This window comes from Myxine glutinosa, chromosome 5 (genome assembly GCF_964187855.1).
Source record: "Myxine glutinosa chromosome 5, kmMyxGlut1.1, whole genome shotgun sequence".
Classification (NCBI taxonomy): Eukaryota; Metazoa; Chordata; class Myxini; order Myxiniformes; family Myxinidae; genus Myxine; species Myxine glutinosa.
The window spans coordinates 181,061,996-181,082,731 of NC_136265.1; the positions used below are offsets into that span (position 1 = coordinate 181,061,996).

Here is a 20,736-nt window from a genome sequence, read left to right on the forward strand (position 1 = left end):
GCTTGCTTCTCTCTTCCTTCCTGAACCAGTTCAAACCAGCTGATTCGCAATCATATTGCCTTTTGCACGCTTCTCCCTTCCTACCTGGGCCAGTTCAAACCGGCTGATTCGCAATCATATATTGCCTTTTGCACGCTTCTCTCTTCCTGCCTGAACCAGTTCAAACCGGCTGATTCACAATCATATTGCCTTTTGCTCGCTTCTCTCTTCCTTCCTGAGCCAGTTCAAACCGGCTGATTCGCAATCATATTGCCTTTTGCTCGCTTCTCCCTTCCTACCTGAGCCAGTTCAAACCGGCTGATTCGCAATCATATATTGCCTTTTGCACGCTTCTCTCTTCCTACCTGAACCAGTTCACACCGGCTGATTCGCAATCATATTGCCTTTTGCACGCTTCTCCCTTCCTACCTGAGCCAGTTCAAACCGGCTGATTCGCAATCATATATTGCCTTTTGCACGCTTCTCCCTTCCTACCTGAACCAGTTTACACCGGCTGATTCGCAATCATATATTGCCTTTTGCACGCTTCTCTCTTCCTACCTGAACCAGTTCAAACCAGCTGATTCGCAATCATATATTGCCTTTTGCACGCTTCTCTCTTCCTACCTGAACCAGTTCAAACCGGCTGATTCGCAATCATATATTGCCTTTTGCACGCTTCTCCCTTCCTACCTGAGCCAGTTCAAACCGGCTGATTCGCAATCATATATTGCCTTTTGCACGCTTCTCCCTTCCTACCTGAACCAGTTCACACCGGCTGATTCGCAATCATATATTACCTTTTGCACGCTTCTCTCTTCCTACCTGAACCAGTTCAAACCAGCTGATTCGCAATCATATTGTTACGGACGCGGTTTAGATGTTATTTACCGAGCGGTGGTATTGCCGCGACCTAACAGTTCCCCCAATTCTTCCCCAACTCACCCGATTCACCCAGACGTTGACCAAATCGCGCTATGCCAAATCAATGATGGAAAGGACACGACGACTGGGAAAGAGGAAACGACGCAAGGGGTACAGTTCTCAAGACCTCCGGAGGAGGGTATAATTACAGTGGTGGAGAAAAGGGGGTAGATTACAAGGCAGAGTGAGGTAAAAGACACAGAAGAGATGGGCACTTAAATACAACCTTATCTAATCCCGGACAGACCACAGACAAACGGAACAAGGCTGACTTACACAGGGATTGATGGCAGGGAGGGACAGGTAGTTCGATGGCACAAGGTGCACCTTGGCTCGGGGACAGGATAAAGCACGGTCCAGTCCAGAAGATGCAGGGAGGCCTCACAGCGCTCGGAGGTGGTCTTGCTTGCTCCAAGCTCAGCGCGCATCTGACGTCACCTCTCTCTTCCTGCGCATGCTCAGCGGGGAGTGACACGCCCTCGGCTGGTTGGCTCCGCCCCACTGGGGCCGGTCCGCCGCTTCCATTGGGTGCAGGGGTTACCGGGCTCCGCCCTTGACGAGGAGCTGCCAGGGAGCCCCTATTTGGTAACCCCGTCGAGCACATGTTCGATGGCGGCTCGTTGGGAAGGCCTGATGCCCTCCCAACACCCCCTACCAACCAAGCCGGAGTGGGGACGCGCACTTCCCGCGCCCGCCGCTGCCGTTGCTGTTGCTGTTGTTGTTGTTGTTGTTGCTGAACCGTGAGGAAGAGCTGCGGGGAGGTATTGGGAGGTCCTAAACTTCCTAACGGTGCCATACAATCACATTCTGGTGCAACGAAGGGTCAGAATTAATGGAAACGAGTCCTTAACTGACATAGACTAAGAATAACTAGCAAGATGTCCTATAGTTGTCTTACATGAGATGCGGTGAACCTGGGCACGACATTTAATGGGGGAAATAGGGGGAGGTCGGGTCTACAGAGTGTTGTTTACCGAAAATGGGACGAGGGAATGGGGGATTGGGGATAGTTGGGAAGTATTGAGGAAATAGGGGAATATTTACAAGCGGATATGGATGGATGCAAATCCCATATCCGCAACAATATATTGCCTTTTGCACGCTTCTCTCTTCCTACCTGAGCCAGTTCAAACCGGCTGATTCGCAATCATATATTGCCTTTTGCACGCTTCTCTCTTCCTACCTGAACCAGTTCAAACCGGCTGATTCACAATCATATTGCCTTTTGCTCGCTTCTCTCTTCCTTCCTGAGCCAGTTCAAACCGGCTGATTCACAATCATATTGCCTTTTGCTCGCTTCTCACTTCCTACCTGAACCAGTTCAAACCGGCTGATTTGCAATCGTATTGCCTTTTGCTTGCTTCTCTCTTCCTTCCTGAACTAGTTCAAACCAGCTGATTCGCAAAAGTAAAAAATAAATTGTGCATACATCTCATATAATGTGGTTATGTGTATATTTATACAGGGTGTCCCATAAGTCTGGAACCATCGGACAAAATAAGGGATTCATGATTTTTTCGTTTAAGAATGATTTCTTCATGATTTCTTCATTTCTTGCAGGTGTCCACGATGTCGCTCAGTAAGGAAGAACACATCCAGGTAATCCTTCTCGTAGGAAATCAGTCATAGGGAGGTCGCTGAGAATTCAACAGATTGCATCCGGACCACACGCTGATTACACACAGCTGTGTCGGCAAACTGGTAGTAAAGTTCAGGGAAACGGGATCCATATGAGATAAACCATGCAGTGGACCTCCGAGGATATCCACAGACGACCACACAGCCACTAACATCCTCAATCATTTCACGAAAAGCCCCAAAAGGTCTCTTTGGCGGTTGTCCGCTGAGACAGGAGTGTCGAAAAGCAGTATCCACCGCATTCTTCAAGCACACAAATGTCATCCTTACAAACTTCAAATCCTGCAGAAATTAAGTGAAGATGATCCGGACCGACGGATGGAATTTTGTGAATGGGCTACGGAACAACAACAACAACAACAACTCGAGGCTCGAGGACAATTAAGGCTCGAGGGACTTTTCTTACTCGTCCAAGTCATTGGGCAGCACCAGAATCTCATTTATTCTTCCTGTCTGACTTCTCTGCTTCACTTGCCAAAGGTTAAGAGCGGCCTTGTGAGAGTCCTAATGGTTTTCATTTATTGAGATGTGAATGAACAAGCATCGCCATTCCTTCCCAGTATTTGACTTATTACACTTTGCATTGCAAATAAATGGAGCTGTTTCCAGTTTTTGCATCATTTTCTGGTGGTTTGACTGTATTTGTTCAGGGTAACAACGATGACGAATCTACTCTTCCACAAGGACACCAACAACAACAACAACATGCATTTTAAGGCCATTTTCCCTGCTAGAGTGGGGGTTAGCCTTGCGGGCCCCATGACGATCTTCTCCATTGGATGGGAAGTCGGAATTTTGAGCACATTGTTCCGGGCTACCGAACATTGTACTCAAAATTTCGATTTCCCATCCACCATCCTGTTCAGTGATTAGGCTGCTTTTTATGCAAATGGTGAGGTTAACCGACAGAACGCCGACTGCTGGTCGCAAGACAACCCTCATTGGTTTACTGCTTCAAAGGAACAAGGTGCCGCTCGTGTGAAGGTGTGGTGTGCCATTTGGAAAAACCACATCATAGGCCCCTTCTTTTTTGATGGCACAGTCACAGGAGACGCCTACTTGTGTAGGCTCAACGAGGAAGCATTCCCCAGTGTCTTGAACGCAGATGGGAATTTCCCAAGATGGTTTCAGCAGGATGGCGCTCCTGCCAATTACAGCATCTGCATAAGAGAGTGGCTGAACCGGAAATTCCCTGGTCATTGGATAGGACGTCGAGGACCTGTGGAGTGGCCGGCAAGGAGCCTCGGGACACATTAAACACATTCTGCAAATACAAGATGTTTTCATAATTTTGCCCTCTGGTTCTGGATTTGTGGGACACCCTGTACATATACAAATATTATGTACATACAAATATTATACAGTGCTTTTGATTTGAGATGAAAAGATGAATATGAGGCAAGAGTACAGGAGTACAGAAGGCCATCTTTTATTTCTTGGTATTTCTATATATATATATACAGTCACGTGAAAAAGTAAGTACACCCCATGTAAAGTTTTGACTTTTTCAACATATTTCAACATACAGCTATTTGATCTCCATTTCAACAATATTGATAGATAAAGGTGATATAATATAACAAATATCATGAAACATTTACATTTTGTAGTCCATTGTATAATTTAAATAAACATAAATGCAAATTTCGCATGTGGAAAAAGTAAGTACACCCTTGTCCCTAATAGGTGGTATTGCCCCCTTTGGCAGAAACAACCTCAAGTCGGCGTTTCTTATAACTGTCTACCAGTCTCTGACATCGACTGGGAGAAATTTTTGCCCACTCCTCCATGAAGAATTCTTTCAGCTGTGCGATGTTTGAGGGGTTTCTTGCATGCACAGCTCGTTTCAAATCCCCCCACATCTCGATGGGATTTAGATCCAGGCTTTGACTTGGCTATTCCAGAACCCTCCCTTTCTTTCTTTTCAGCCATTCCTTGGTGGATTTACTGGTATGTTTAGGGTCATTGTCATGTTGCAAGGTCCACCTTCGGTTGAACTTCAACTCTCCAACAGATGGCCTCACATTATCCTCAAGCACCCTCTGGTATAATGAAGAATTCATAGTGGATTCTATGGTGGTGAGCTGCCCAGGCCCTGATGCAGCAAAGCTGCCCCAAACCATAATATTTCCACCACCATGCTTTACAGTTGGTATCAGGTTCTTGTGGTCAAATGCTGTCTTTGGTTTTCGCCAAACATGTCTTCTGGTACTGTGGCCAAATAGCTCTACCTTTGACTCATCTATATATATATATATGGGATATATATATATATATATATATATATATATATATATATATATATATATATATATATATATATATATATATATATCCCATATATATATATCCCATATATATATATCCCATATATATATATATATATATATATATCCCATATATATATATATATATATATCCCATATATATATATATATATATCCCATATATATATATCCCATATATATATATATATCCCATATATATATATCCCATATATATATATATATATATATCCCATATATATATATCCCATATATATATATATATATAATATATATCCCATATATATATATATCCCATATATATATATATATATATATATATCCCATATATATATATATCCCATATATATATATATATATATATATATATATATATATATATGTATATATATATATATATATATATATATATATATATATATATAATATCCCATATATATATATATATATATATATATATATATATATATATATATAATATCCCATATATATATATATATATATATATATGTATATATATATATATATATATATATATATAATATCCCATATATATATATATATATATATATATATATATATATATATATATATATATATATATATATATATATATATATATATATATATATCCCATATATATATATATCCCATATATATATATCCCATATATATATATATCCCATATATATATATATCCCATATATATATATATATATCCCATATATATATATATCCCATATATATATATATATATCCCATATATATATATATATATCCCATATATATATATATCCCATATATATATATATATATCCCATATATATATATATCCCATATATATATATATATATCCCATATATATATATATCCCATATATATATATATATATCCCATATATATATATATCCCATATATATATATATATATCCCATATATATATATATCCCATATATATATATATATATCCCATATATATATATATATATATCCCATATATATATATATATATATCCCATATATATATATATATATATCCCATATATATATATATATATATCCCATATATATATATATATATATATATATATATATATCCCATATATATATATATATATATAACCCATATATATATATATATATCACATGAAAAAGTAAGTACACCCCATATAAAGTTTTGACTTTCTGACAGATGGCCTCACATTATCCTCAAGCACCCTATGGTACAATGAAGAATTCATAGTGGATTCTATGATGGTGAGCTGCTCAGGCCCCATTGGCTAAACATCAAGCAGAGCCGCCAATCCAGATTTCGGGCGTATTTGCCCTCGTCAGGATGGCATACTGCAAAAAATCTAACCAATGAGGACCAAACTCATCCATTAAGTGAATCACTTCGGTCTTCAGTCCACAGGAGATCGGGACAGTGCTCGTCACGCTGTTATGTCGTTGATTATTATCTCCGCCGATCGCACCGCACCCTCTGGTTTTGGTTTGCACTGGCAGGAACGATGGTCTGGGTGGCAGACAGGCTGTTGGTTCCTTGCGGGTTATGCGGTTTTTACCGTGTGAGACATAATTTGTGGCTGGCGCTCACCATTAGAGCTTGGAGGTGCCTTGATTCACTTAATAGACGAGTTTGGTCCTCATTGGTTCGATTTTTTGCAGTATGCCGTCCTGATGAGGGAAAAATAAGCCCTCGTTGGGACGGCATGGTGTTGAAGTCATGGGGACTCACTCCTATGGAGGAGGGGTCCAATTGTATGACCATGCCTTCTGGCCCTTCGGGGTCAGGATGCATGTGTTTTGATTGACCATGTGCTTCAGCCTTTGGGTTGAGGTGCATGTGTATGCCAATGGGACAGTCTTGATGGACGGTGTGCCTTGGCCATGGGGTCAAGGTGCACGTCCAAGGCTGTTTAAATGTTAGATTTTTTTTTATTATAAAAAAGGCGCCTTCATCAGAGGCAAATAAGCCCGAAATCTGGATTGGCGGCTCTGCTTGATGTTTAGCCAATGGGGACCAAAGAATAAATCTCTGTCTGTTGACAGAGTGGCCGGGCTGAGGCCTCCGGGACGGAGGTGACGCTTTGGTCTCGGACTTCGGTCCACAGGAGATCGGGACAGCGCTTGTCACGCTGTTATGTCGTTGAATATATGTACAGTCACGTGAAAAAGTAAGTACACCCCACGTGAAGTTTTGACTTTTTCAACATATTGTTACAGACACGACTTTGATGTTAAGGTGGGCCGAGCGGAATGGCCGTCGTGTCCGCACAAATTACCCGATTGTACTCGAACGTTGACGAAGCCGCGCCACGCTGGCTCAATAAGAAAAAGAAGACACCCGGCTGGGTTATAAAATGACGACACCAGGGATACGGTTCTCAAGACCTCCGGAGGAGATTATATTCGTTACGGAAGGTCAGATTACAGGGACGAGAGGTACAACATAGAAAGACAAGCACTTAGACACAAGCTTATCTTAACCCCGGACAGACGACAGGTAAACGGGACAAGGCTGACTCACACGGGGGTTGATGGCAGGAAAGCGGTTGTCGATGGCTCCAGGTGCACCTGTGCTCAAAGGTTAGAATCGACCCGGTCCGGTCCAGAGATGCGGGAGGTTTCACAGCGCTCGGAGGGGACGTTCTTTCACAGGCGGGCCTTTCTCTCTCAGCGCTCGCAGGTCCTTCTTTCTCCAGCTCGGGGCGCATCTCTCGTCACATCCGGCGCGTGGCCGCGTATATCCGGCGGGGAGTGACACGCCCTCGGCTCGTTAGCTCCGCCTCGTGGAATCGGCACGTTGCTTCTCATTGGGTGCGTGCGGGGGGTTTACCAGGCTCCGCCCTTGACGAGGAGCTGACAAGGAGCCCCTTCGTGGTAACCCCGTGGAGCGCATGGTCTGGAGCGCATCGTCTGGAGCGCATTGTCGATGGCGGCGAACCGAGCCGGTGGGAGGACGCACACTCCCCCCCCCCCGCGCAGCGCCCCTCTGTTGTTGTAGACGGGGAAGAAGATGGGAGGAGGTACAGGAAAGGTCCTAAACTCACTACTGGTGCCATATAATCACATTCTGGTGCAACGAAGAGTCATAATTAATGGAGACGAGGCCTTAACTGACATAGACTAAGAATAACTAGGAAGATGTCCGAAAGTTGTCTACGTGTGGTGCGGTGGACCTGGGCACGACATTTAATGGGGGAATAAGGGGAAGGTCGGCTCTACTGATTGTTATTTACATGCAATGGGACTAGGGAATGGGGGATTGGGGAAAGTTGGGGAGTATTGGAGAAAATAGGGGAATATTTACAAGTGGATATGGAGGCCAAATTCCATATTCGCAACATTGCACCCTTCTCTACCCTCGGGGCGTCCCGACCCGATAAATTTTTACCTACTTTAGTGTGGCACGCAATGTAGTTCCCTCTACTATTAACTCTACCCTGAGTGCGACAGTTTTACAGATATTCACGAATGAGTAAATATGTCCCCCTGCGACGTTGCACCCTTCTCCTCACAGAAACACACCCACAGGATAACCGAATCCGGAAAGAATTCTCAAACTAAACATACAGCCGGTAGGGAGCATTATTTACAAGATTACGCTGATATCTACACTACGATCCAGGACCTGTTTTTGGAGGAACACATGCAGATGTTATGCATAGAGAGAGCACGCTTGCCAGCATCGATACACCAACCCACGAGTGCTCTGTGGCCGACGGCCTTTAATAACGTGCAGAGCACCCTTTCCCAGCATCACAAGCACCACCCCACCACCAATCGGTGCAGTCACCATTGTTCATTGGAATAAAAATAAATTCGACAACCCCTAACCCTGCAGGTGTCTCTTGCTCTTCGTGTGGCCTTCAGTGGTGTTAATTAACAGTGGTTCACCTTTATGGCATAGGTGCCACGTTGACCCATAGGTCCATCCCCGGGTGGTGCTTGGCCGCAAACGAACTGCGGTCCATTGTGGGTGGCCACAAACATTGCGGTCCATATGGTGTATCGATCCCGGCAGCAAACAGCGAAAGTGCAGGCCCACAACTGCGCAGCCAGCACCTCTCTCTCCTCTCTCTCTACCCCAAAGCCAGATCCTCGAAGGTGGGAGACAAAAGAAGCAGACAAGTGAGTAAGGTGGTAAGGGCGCAAAAGTGCACGCAATGTAAGGTGATGCACACTGGGGGCACATGGGAACCAGGTGAGACAGGTACGTTCCTATCGTACGCCCCCCCCCCCCACCAGGTAACCTACATGGCCCCTCCCTTACCCCTTACTGTATCCACACAACACAACACTACCCATAAACATCTACTTTACAAATCAACAAACATCCCTACTGTCTTCCCTGTTCCTCCCATATACCAAATTCGTCTTCTCTCCCTCCTAACCAATCAAATTTGCCATTTTCAACTCTCATCAAAATTTGCCATCTCCAACTCAACATCATAATTTGCCATTACCAATTCATCATCAGTCCCTCCTAGGGAGGGAGGGATGGAATCACCCCAATGTCTCATCCACGTCGTGATGCGTCTCACAAATCCACAGCAATCTCATTTCCTGCTACAAAACAAAGAAAACACAGGTGTGGAGTCATCATCATCACCACAGGTAAGTGGCTGCGTATGGTGCGACAGGTTCATCAATCCTAACTATTTCCTAAATGACTTTAACAACTTTACACTACCCGGGGTCTTTCTCCGGCCAAACCATTGGCCCTCTTACACTATGGGTTCTAAAAACCAATTCCCATTGGCCAAACTGTGGTGCTCTTCAATTTGGGGTCTCACTCCCCCGATTCATCTCCCGGTGCCCTCGTACAATTTCTGGGCTGCGACGTGTACCTCTCCCAGTGGGTCTACCCACCTGCACACCTCCACCACTGCAGTTGCCTCCGAGCTTACCTGCTCCTTACCCTAACCTAACTACCAGGGGAAGGCCCTCTGGCACTCTCCCCACTCGGTGCCCTCTCTGGCACTGGGCTACCCGATCCACACCCGGGATCCTCAGGCACCCACTCACAACTACCGGCTCCCAGAGCCCACCTGCGGCCTCACCTGGCCGACATCCTCACAGTGGTGGAGTGCCCAACCAACTACACACACTAACAGGCTACACGCCCAGCCATTTCCACAACACTAATGCACCCATCCACAACACCATTCTGCAACCGCACCACAAATGCCAATATCCAACCACAATTTACCTGTACCCTCTACCTAACACTTACACTACCCGCCCCGGGTACTCGTGAAAGGGGTCCACTCTTCCCCCATCCACACCTTCGCACCATGCACACCACTCCGTACCACTTACTCCAACTCTCTCCACACACCTGTACTTGCACACCTGTGCTCTCACACCTGGTGCCACCTGCACCCTTCTCTCCCCAAGCGCATTCGCGCTGATCCACAACACTCACTACTCATACACTGCTCCACACACCTGTCCAGTTGCACACCTGTGCAATCACACCTGTTCAATTCTCACACACACAGCATCATCTCAGCTAACTACTCCCTTCTGAAACTTGCGCTTCCCAGTCGTCCCTTTAAACTATTGCGCTCCCACGTCATTATCATCCATACTAATCTACCTGCGTCCCCACTACAGGTATCAGTCACTAACTAAACTTAACGTTACCTAATGTCATCTTCTAGATCCCTACACACAATATCCTAACCCACCCGGGCTAGTTTTCACCGCCATACACCCCATAAGCTATTGCTCCTTTGCCCCACACATGGGAAGGATGGTGGATTTGCCATCCCACCACATCGGGGGTCTCTCACTACCAATTTTGCACATCAAATTTCAATAAATCAAAAATTTGCCAATCACTGCCCATCATCTGCCAATCACTACTGCCAATCCCTTGCCAATCATCAAATTTTGTTTTTCTCTAATTTTGGGGCCAAAACACTATCCTCATCACCCAGTCGACTCACTAATACCTCTCGGTGCGCCAATCCCTGTCCAAAGCCCGGCTTCGTAAAGCCAAGCAATGGATGCTGGTTGTTTTGTGCCAGCGGCTGAATGCGTCCGGCACTCGGTGCAGGGACGGGGGCTTACCCGGGCCGAGATCCCACGCATCACCTCGGCGTGGAGCCATCCAATGTCCCGATCTCGACCTGCCGGCATGCCTCAACAAAAAGTGGTCGCCATGACGACTCTTTCTATCGGGCTGCCTGCTCCGCTTATTGGAGCACGGACGCGGCCGTTCAAAGCGAGGCCCAGCGTGGGTCGCGCACGGCGGTCCTTTCGAACCCGCCGTGGCTCGGATCCCCGCTGGTTCTCGCGGCACGCGAAACCCGGCACGCACCGAGGGCCCGCTTCGGCTAAAAGTCGACCTAAGGCAAGATAAAAAAAATGAGTTGGTGATCGTCCTTTTTTCTCAAAAGTTCGGGTAGGGAGGGAGGTTTTTATTTTTATTTTTTATTTTTTTTTCCTACTTTCCATTGAGTTTTGTTGACATGGAAAAATATAAAATAAAGACTCCTTTCTCCTCAAAATGATTTAATTTCTTCATTCATCTCACAGATTTACAGACATTGCCCAAATCTCTATGAAACACAGTGTTTGTGTGATTTTGGATGATGTTGAATGTCCTAGCTGAGCTTGGTAGTGAAAGGGCAAGACACCTGTACATGTATATACACCATGACATCGGAAAAACAGATAAACACCATGCCCTTGGCACCTTGGCACCCAAGTACAAAAAGCATCATCACGGGCAGCATTCATGAGGACACTAAAAACAGTTGGTCGACTATCGGGTTCCATCCTGTGATCCGTGGCCGTGTCTGCAGCCAACACAAATTTGAGAAATGAGCCAAGAGTCTTTGTCACATCAGAAACTTTGCAAGCTGGTGAAACTTTCGTCATGTCAGTTTTACTGGGGCCGGCGAATACTTTGACAAAAGTACCGCGCGTATCGTCAGGCAATGGCTCCCTATCCCCATCATACTTGCCGTCTGAGAACTCTGCATAGAAGTCCGAGATTGTAACATCCAACTCGATATTGCACGCAAACCAGTCCTTCACCGTCTTGGAAGAGCCCTCACGGGCTATTGATGCGATCACAATAGGCATTTCAAGCCGATTCTATCACGAATCGATACAGATTTCAGCGGGAAAAATCTCACACAATAGCCGCCATGAATGGCTAACGTAAAATGGGTGAAGTTGCCTGAGGCACTTGCGACGCTCTGCGCAGCACGCACTGCGCATGCGGTGCAGAACGGCGCCAAATTTGACTGAAAAGATCGTTTTTGAATGATTTTTTTCAAAATAAAAAATAAAAAAAGTTTCGGGTCGGGTGTGTTTCGTAGGGTCGGGCGGGGACGATCACCAACTCATTTTTTTTATCTTGCCTAACCTTTAACCTGTGTAACGTCGATGCTTCACCTGGACGCTTACACCCCGCAGCCCGTTCCTTGCTCACACATCCAGCCGTTTCCATGCTCCTCGTACCGTTCCTTACACACCCAGGCACACCCATTCCACTCACAGCCTTGGTCACACACCTGACCACCGAACACTTTGGCACACATTCGTTGGTAGCACACCTCACCAAAACACCTCTTCGCGCCCCCTCCTCTGTCACCTCCTCTGTGACAATCACAGGTGTGCCCTCATTCACACACCCAACCACGTGCCTCACCACCAACTCCAGCGTGCATTCCCACTCACGCTCTACCATTCCAGGTGTGCATCCTTCCATCCCAGGTGTACATCCTCTCTCACCTGTCACAACTAACTCACGCTCCATGTCACTCTCACTACTCTCACCTCCATTCTTGACAGCGCACTCACCCTTACTCTTGACAGCGCACTCCTTCCTCGTGCACCTGTCCGTCACACACCTTTCTCGCGCACACTCTCCCGTTACACCCTCTGTAACACTCACCACAGGTGGACACTCTTCCTTACTTCTGACAGCGCACTCTTTCCTCATGCACCTGTCCGTCACACACCTTTCTCGCGCACACTCTCCCGTCACACCCTCTGTAACACTCACCACACCACGCTTCCATGTGCTCCCTCGCACACGCGCTACGACCGACTCACTCTCGCCAGCACACTCACTCCTTGGCACGCACTTTTTCCTCACACACCCCAGAGTCGGACTTTCTTGCACACCTCCATTTTCGCACACCAGACCTGTCGCACACTTCACCAACGGCCTCTCACGAACACCCGGGTCTATCTCGACCCCCAAGCCTCTTAAATCACCTGGCGCATCATACGCACGACCATATTGGTCACCACTTACACCGGGTCCTCTTCCTCTTCGCTTCTCCTCCATCACCTGCGAATCCCTCATCCGGTTAACGAGCACATCACGATCCAAACACAGACTTTGGACCAATTCTTTTATCTCCTCTTTTATCTCTTTGTTATCCCCTCTCCGTCGCTTCTTAATTTCGCTCACCCCTTCTTCCACTTCTTCTCATTTGTGCCTCACCTCTTTTATTCCCCGGTACGTCTCCTCAAGCTTGTCCTCCAAGGCTACCTTGACCGTTTCCATGTGCGTCCTCACCTGCCGGTCCTTCGTCTCCATTACCTCTATCACCTCGTCCAACCTCGTTGTCAGTCCCTCACGTACCATCTGACATTCCCTCTTCGTCGCTACCAAGTCATCTTTTAGTTCTTTCTGTGTCGCCTTTAAACCTCCTAATACCGCAGTGTTCCTTTGAACCTGCTCCACTAACTCCGTCTGTCCCACCGTCAGCTGCTCCACCTCCTGCGTCAGGTCCTCTATGCCCCCTTGTAACTTTACAGTCCCCTTTCTCACCTCCTTCTCCATGTGCTCCTCACAGTGCCTCACCTCCTCGCGCACTCCTCCGACCTCCTCACTCACTCCTCTTCTGATCTCCTCTCCCATCACTTGCATCTCCTGCCCAGATGCCACCCTCATCTGCTCCATTTCCTCCCTGTGAGCATCCAGTTTGGTTTCTACCCCCATTCTGACCCCCTCTATCTGCTGCTCCATTTGTTTAACTTCCCTTTCCGCTTGGTCCCTCATGTCCCTCAATTTGCCTTCCATACTGTTTTCTAACCCCTCTAACCCATTTTTCACTCCCTCTATCTGATTCTCCTGGGCAGCCATTCTATTTTCTACCCCCATTAACCCATTTTTCACTTCTTTTATCCCGTTGTCTAACCCCTCAAAATTATTGTCTAACTTCCCAAATTTCTTGTCTAACTCCTCAAAATTATTGTCTAACTTCCCAAATTTCTTGTCTAACTCCTCAAAATTATTGTCTAACTTCCCAAATTTCTTGTCTAATCCCTTAAAATTATTGTCTAACCCCTCACCGGTACCCCTCGCTTCGTCCCTCATTACCCCCATTTCGTTTCCCATTACCCCCATTTGGTTATTCATTACCCCCATTTTTGCTTCTAGCCTCTCCATAAGGGCCCCCATTTGCAACATAAAAAGGTTCGGATCCACCAGGGGCGCTGCCACGGTCGCGGTGACCAGCGAGGCGCCATTTTGCGCTCCCGCAATGTCGGGCACAACGACGCTATTTTGTGCGTCTGCTACCCTCGCTGCTTCGCTCTCCTCCTGTCCCTCATGTCCCTCAATTTGGTCCTGGACCGACCCTGCTTCACTCTCCCCTACCGGACCCCAGCCGTCTTGATCCGCCATAGCGCGACTTTCAAAATTCGAGTTTCGTAACACAAATCCAAATTTTGCTGTTATAATTTCGTCGAGCGCAGTAACCGCGGGACCGCGCTCCGGATCGATTTGGTCGAGCGCCGTACGCGCTCCGGCTCGATTTTCCCTCCCAAAATTTGGGCCTAACTAATTTAGTCCCGGGTCCGAATCTCACTCCTCGACACCAATTGTTACAGTACTAACACAATTGGTGTCCAAAATTTGGGCTAAATAAATTTAGTCCCAGGTTCGAATCCAACTCCTGACAACCAATTGTGCGGACACGACGGCCATTCCGCTCGGCCCACCTTAACATCAAAGTCGTGTCTGTAACAATATTTCAACATACAGCTATTTGATCTTCATTTCAACAATATTGATAGATAAAGGTGATGTAATATAACAAATATCATGAAACATTTATATTTTGTAGTCCATTGTATAATTTAAATAAACATAAATGCAAATTCGCATGTGGAAAAAGTAAGTACACCCCTACATTTATCACTACTTCAAATATCTAAAATTAGAATGAGGTGCACCAGCTCAGGTGCAAATGATTAGAACATCGTTAGAGAGGATCTTGGAGGAACCTGATTTAAACCTCAGACATTTAGTTTGGTTTGCTCTTTGTTGTTGAAGTGTGCGGCGTCACCATGCCTAGATCAAAAAGAGCAAAAGAGCATCACTGGAGCATGGATCGACTTTGGTTTGAAGCCGGGACAGAGACATTGGGAATGTTATTTTCGCTCACTTGGAGCACAGTGAGTTATATTGTATGAAACTGATGGTACCATCATAGGAATGATATATTGGTTGTACAATTGATTAATATTGTTATTGTACTGTTATTCTTGTGTGACCTTAATACAATACTTGTTTGTTGGCAACAATTGGTGTGGTTTCACCATTGATCTTTGACATACAGAATAACACATCTTTCTGCTGTGACTCCTCTCGGGGCTCGGAGGTACACCGTGACCGGGGTTTGGGGAGGAGCACGTAACAATACAGAAACGATACAGAGCACAGAATATATATAGACACACACACACATGTTTTACTATCGCAGAACAATAGCACTTTTTATGTTCAGTCCCCCTGCCCTCCCCCATTTTAGGTAAGCGTAAGTGTTGGAACAGATGACTGGCAGGTGTTTCTTGTTGCATTGATCATGCACCCATAACTGCTATTTTATGATTGACCATGATTGAACATTGGTCTAAGAGTCTGTAGATTTATTATGTCTCAGTTGAATGTGTCGTGTTGATGCAGGGGAGGGATTACGCCGAGTCCCCGACGACACCGTGCGCGATGATCGAGGACGCTTTGCTCGATTTCATGGTGCTTTCACTGGTGGCTTCTCGGCTGGATACTTCAACAGCGTTGGCAGCAAGGAAGGTATGGAGCCTGCTACACCCTCAGAAACTCAGGACTCAACTAACCTTTAAACAAGATGCTTCGACCCTCACACCATACTTTTATTTACTGAAATACATTACAGAGTTCTTGACAATAAACAGTAAAAATGGCCATACCCACAACATACATGGTCAGGAGGAACAGGCAAACAAGGGATATATGAGCCAATAATGTCAAATTGAGAGAATCAGGTTACATGGGTACAAGATCAGGGGTTTGGTTGGTGAGAATCAAAAGTGTGTGTGTGTGTGTGTGTGTGTGTGTGTGTGTGTGTGTGTGTGTGTGTGTGTGTGTGTGTGTGTGTGTGTGTGTTCGTGTTCGTCTGAAATAACTCACCCTGGTGGTGTCTGCTGACCCGGTGTGGATGGGAAACTGAAGCTCGGATTGAATTGTAATGGTAAAGATCACCCAAAATAATTTAATCTAAAACAAATTCTTTATAATTTTAATTCTTGCGTATGACAAATTTGTGAACAAATTACATTTCACAGATCGAAGTCGAGGTTGGACAGCCAAGTCACAGCACAGTCTGTCGTTAGATGGATTGCCCTAAGTCCTTCATGAAATTTCTGGAGGTGAAACTCATCACTTCCGCCACTGGAGGTGGATGGAGGTTATGTTTTCACCCTTGTCTCTGTCTGTCTGTTTGTAAACTGTATATCTCAAAAAGTTGGATGGATTCGTGCAAAATTTGGCAGAGAGGTTGGGTATGTGACAAGGATTAAATGATTAGATTTTAGTGAAGATCCGAATTCAGCTACTAGAATTTTAAAAGTGATTCTTCACCATTGGGAGATAGGGCCAAAAACGATACATAGCAGGATATCTCAAAAGGTTGTGGACGGAACTTGGTGGACAGGTCGTCTGTGTGACGAGGAAGAATTGATTCAATTTTGGTGAAGATCTGAATTTGGATTCGCATACGAGAATTATTTAATTTTTTAAGTGATTCTTCACCTTTGAGAGATCGGGTGAAAAGCGATATATAACATGATATTTTAAAAAGTTATGGACGAGTTATGACTATACTTGGTGGACAAGTTTGTTAGGTGACAAGAACAAGCCGATTAAATTTTGGTTCAGGTCCAAATCCAGATTCGGCCCATCAGTGGGATACAAAACATGAACTGTGCAGCCTGGCGGAGGTATGCGCTCCTACCGAGTGCCGTTCTAGTTCTTCTGCCCTGATTTTGGAGGTCCGAAACCTTTAAAATTAATGCTCTGCAACTGTCGGTCTGATTGACGCAAAATTTTCACCAAAGGAACGGCTAGACCTGTAGAATTTTGTACTGCTAATTATGACGTTGTGGGCCAAGTGGTATGGGTGCCATCTTGGAAAAACCTTCAAAGGTTGCCCCTATTTTACCTCAAACGGCTCAACAGAAAAAATTGAGTCATGGCTAGTTGTAAAGAACTCTGCATTGGGACCAAAAAATATATTCATTCAGGATATCAAAAGTGCTACCATTATGATGTCATAATTTGACAAGTAGAAGGCTTGATCCCATGAATATGAAATTTCTTGAGCGTGATCGAAGGAAAAATCGGTTAAGAAACAAAAATATTATGAAGTCATCAGTCACGTGGTTCGGCCGCCATATTGTTTTTCCTGAAAACCACTGAAAACCCTTTTTCTCTGCAATGGCTGAACAGATCAAGCCCAAACTCTACTTGTATGACCGCATACCCATGATGAACAAAAGGTTCCACTATCATGACATCATAGGTCACATGGTTTGGGAGCCGTATTGGATTGAACAAATATCTTTAAAAAATTATATCTCTTCAACAACTTCATTGATTGATGTGAAACTTCAAAGTAATGTAGTAGTCATCAAGCAGAATATGTGTTTAAAATTTCAACCTGATTGGTCATACGATTTGGCAGCCAGATGTGTTTGTTGTTTGAAGAAGAAGAACCTCTACAAATTTATCTTCTCCAGCCATTTGACTTTTAAGTATAACTATTAATTATGTGATGTTTGAAGTCAGTGGCTTACTTTCAATTAATTACATACATCTATTAATTATGTACTATCAGACTGTACCTTTTAACCCTTTGGACTGCTAAGACCCATTAGACCTTTGAAGAACCTTTAAGTCCCCCAAGACCCTTAAGACCACCAAGACCCCAAAATACCCTGAAGACCCTTAAAGATGATGATGAACCAAAGGACTCAAGGATCAAAAAGACCCCGAGGGCTCATAACATGCCAATGACCCAAAAGAGCCAGAGAACCTCGATGACTCAAAAGACCCAGATGACCCAAAAGACGCCTCCTTTTTAAAAAAACATTTAAAATACAATACTGAATTCAGTTTTATAAAGAGGATGTCATATGTCACGCATGTCTGATGAAAGCAGGGTTGTTTCAAAGCGTGGTTGCTTCAAAGTGTGGTTGTATCAAAGCATGGTTGTATCAAAGTGTGGTTGTATCAAAGTGTGGTTGTATCAAAGTGTGGTTGTATCAAAGCGTGGTTGTATCAAAGCGTGGTTGTATCAAAGCATGGTTGTATCAAAGCGTGGTTGTATCAAAGCGTGGTTGTATCAAAGCGTTGTTGTATCGAGGTGGGGTTGTGTCGAGGCGGGGTTGTGTCGAGGCGGGGTTGTGTCGAGGCGGGGTTGTGTCGAGGCGGGGTTGTGTCGAGGCGGGGTTGTGTCGAGGCGGGGTTGTGTCGAGGCGGGGTTGTGTCGAGGCGGGGTTGTGTCGAGGCGGGGTTGTGTCGAGGCGGGGTTGTGTCGAGGCGGGGTTGTGTCGAGGCGGGGTTGTGTCAAGGCGGGGTTGTGTCGAGGCAGGGTTGTGTCAAGGCGGGGTTGTGTCGAGGCGTGGTTGTATCAAAGTGTGGTTGTATGAAAGCGTGGTTGTATCAAAGCATGGTTGTATCAAAGAGTGGTTGCATCAAGGCGGGGTTGTATCAAAGAGTGGTTGTATCGAGGTGGGGTTGTGTCGAGGCGGGGTTGTGTCGAGGCGGGGTTGTGTCGAGGCGGGGTTGTGTCGAGGCGGGGTTGTGTCGAGGCGGGGTTGTGTCGAGGCGGGGTTGTGTCGAGGCGGGGTTGTGTCGAGGCGGGGTTGTGTCGAGGCAGGGTTGTGTCGAGGCGTGGTTGTGTCGAGGCGGGGTTGTATCGAGGCGTGGTTGTGTCGAGGCGGGGTTGTATCGAGGCGTGGTTGTGTCGAGGCGGGGTTGTGTCAAGGCGGGGTTGTGTCGAGGCGTGGTTGTGTCAAGGCGGGGTAGTATCAAGGCGTGGTTGTGTCGAGGCGGGGTTGTGTCAAGGCGGGGTTGTATCAAGGCGTGGTTGTGTCGAGGCGGGGTTGTATCAAGGCGGGGTTGTATCAAGGCGGGGTTGTATCAAGGCGGGGTTGTATCAAGGCGGGGTTGTATCAAGGCGTGGTTGTGTCGAGGCGGGGTTGTATCAAGGCGGGGTTGTATCAAGGCGGGGTTGTATCAAGGCGGGAAGACGGAAGAATCCGGTAATCACTGCTAGCAGTTATCAAGTGGCAGTTTCAGTTTTGATTTGTGATTCCTATCTTATTGTTATGCACAATTGGATATGTATGAGGGTTCTTCGCTCTTGTTTCACGATATCCTTAGGAGTAATTGATAAATTGATGTGCTTTGATTGCCGTCATGACGAGTAAATGACATTTTGTACAGGATGGGTTCCAAGCTCATTTTCTTCATCGCGGAAACAACGTGGTGAGCGGCAAGTGCAGCGAGCGGAAGATTTCATGGATGAGGAGGTGAGAGGAATGGATAAAGTTTGATTAAGATTGGGGGTTTCATTAAGATTGAGGATATAGGATATGTAGTTATAAGCTGCACTGCCCATTCAATTGATTGGACATGATTTAGAAAGAAACACACCTTTCTATATAAGGACCCACAGTTGACAGAGCAGAAACTCTACCAGGAAGTCCAAGGAACTATCTGTAGAACTCCTACATAGAATTGTGAGGAGGCATTGATCTGGTGAAGGGTATAAAATAATTTATAGATGTTGAAAGTTCCCAAGAGCACAATGAGCTCCATCATTAGGAAATAGAAAGAATATGGAACTACCCAGACTTCCTAGAGGTGGTCATCCGATCAAACTGAGCAACCGGGCAAGAAGGACCTTGGTTATGGAGGTGAACAAGAACCCAGTGAACACTCTGACAGAACTACAGAGTTCCTTGGCTGAGATGGAAGAACCTGCCGGAAGGACAACAGTCTCTGCAGCACTTCACAAATCCAGGCTTTATGGGAGAGTGGCCAGACGGAAGTGAGAAAAAGGCACATGGCACGTGAAAGACTCCGAGAGCATGAGGCAAAATATTCTGTGGTCTGATGAGACGAAAATTGAACACTTTGGCCTGAAAGCAAAATGCTTCGTCTGGATAGAGAAGTGTTTGTAAGGCATTCGTAAGGATAAGAGGGAGCAATGAATTGAGCCAAATACAGGAAATTCCTTGAGGAAAACCTGCTTCAGAGTGCAAAAGACCTTATAGTCAGGTTCACTATGTTAACAAATATAATTTCGTTCAAAATTTTGGGAGATTAGCAAACCTATACATTTTTAGAATCATCAGAGCATGGAGAATCCGAAAATCAATGTTGGCATTTGATTTTGAAAATGGCCGCCATAAAATACATATTTTGTGCTATCTCGGCTTCTAGTCAACCTAGAAACTTAATTAAATATGCTAATCCTATGTTTTCTGGGTCAAAGAATCCAATAAAGGCCTCAAAATAGTGCTCAGGATTATAGAAAAGCAACAAACAAAGGTAATTGAAAACCATTGTCTTTATATTTGTGATATAACTGTATTTCATAAT

General features: G+C 45.4%; 1 protein-coding gene and 1 long non-coding RNA gene across 3 annotated transcripts in view; one reads left to right on the forward strand and one right to left on the reverse strand.

The window, feature by feature from the left end:
- The window catches only part of GPATCH1 (G-patch domain containing 1), a 62,374-nt gene that overhangs the window by 14,540 nt on the left and 27,098 nt on the right, over positions 1 to 20,736 (forward strand). Inside the window, exons 2-3 of one of the 2 annotated variants that reach the window (XM_068115365.2) lie at positions 15,775 to 15,900; positions 19,576 to 19,661. In XM_068115365.2, the coding sequence (XP_067971466.2) occupies positions 15,775 to 15,900; positions 19,576 to 19,661 (212 nt within the window). The remainder of the gene's footprint in view (positions 1 to 15,774; positions 15,901 to 19,575; positions 19,662 to 20,736) is intronic. The other variant, XM_068115366.2, reaches the window with a different exon arrangement.
- LOC137438429 (uncharacterized) lies at positions 11,337 to 12,156 on the reverse strand. The gene is made up of 2 exons (XR_013623381.1): positions 11,803 to 12,156; positions 11,337 to 11,638 (listed from the first exon to the last, which is right to left on the reverse strand). It is a non-coding gene; the product is annotated as an uncharacterized LOC137438429 (long non-coding RNA).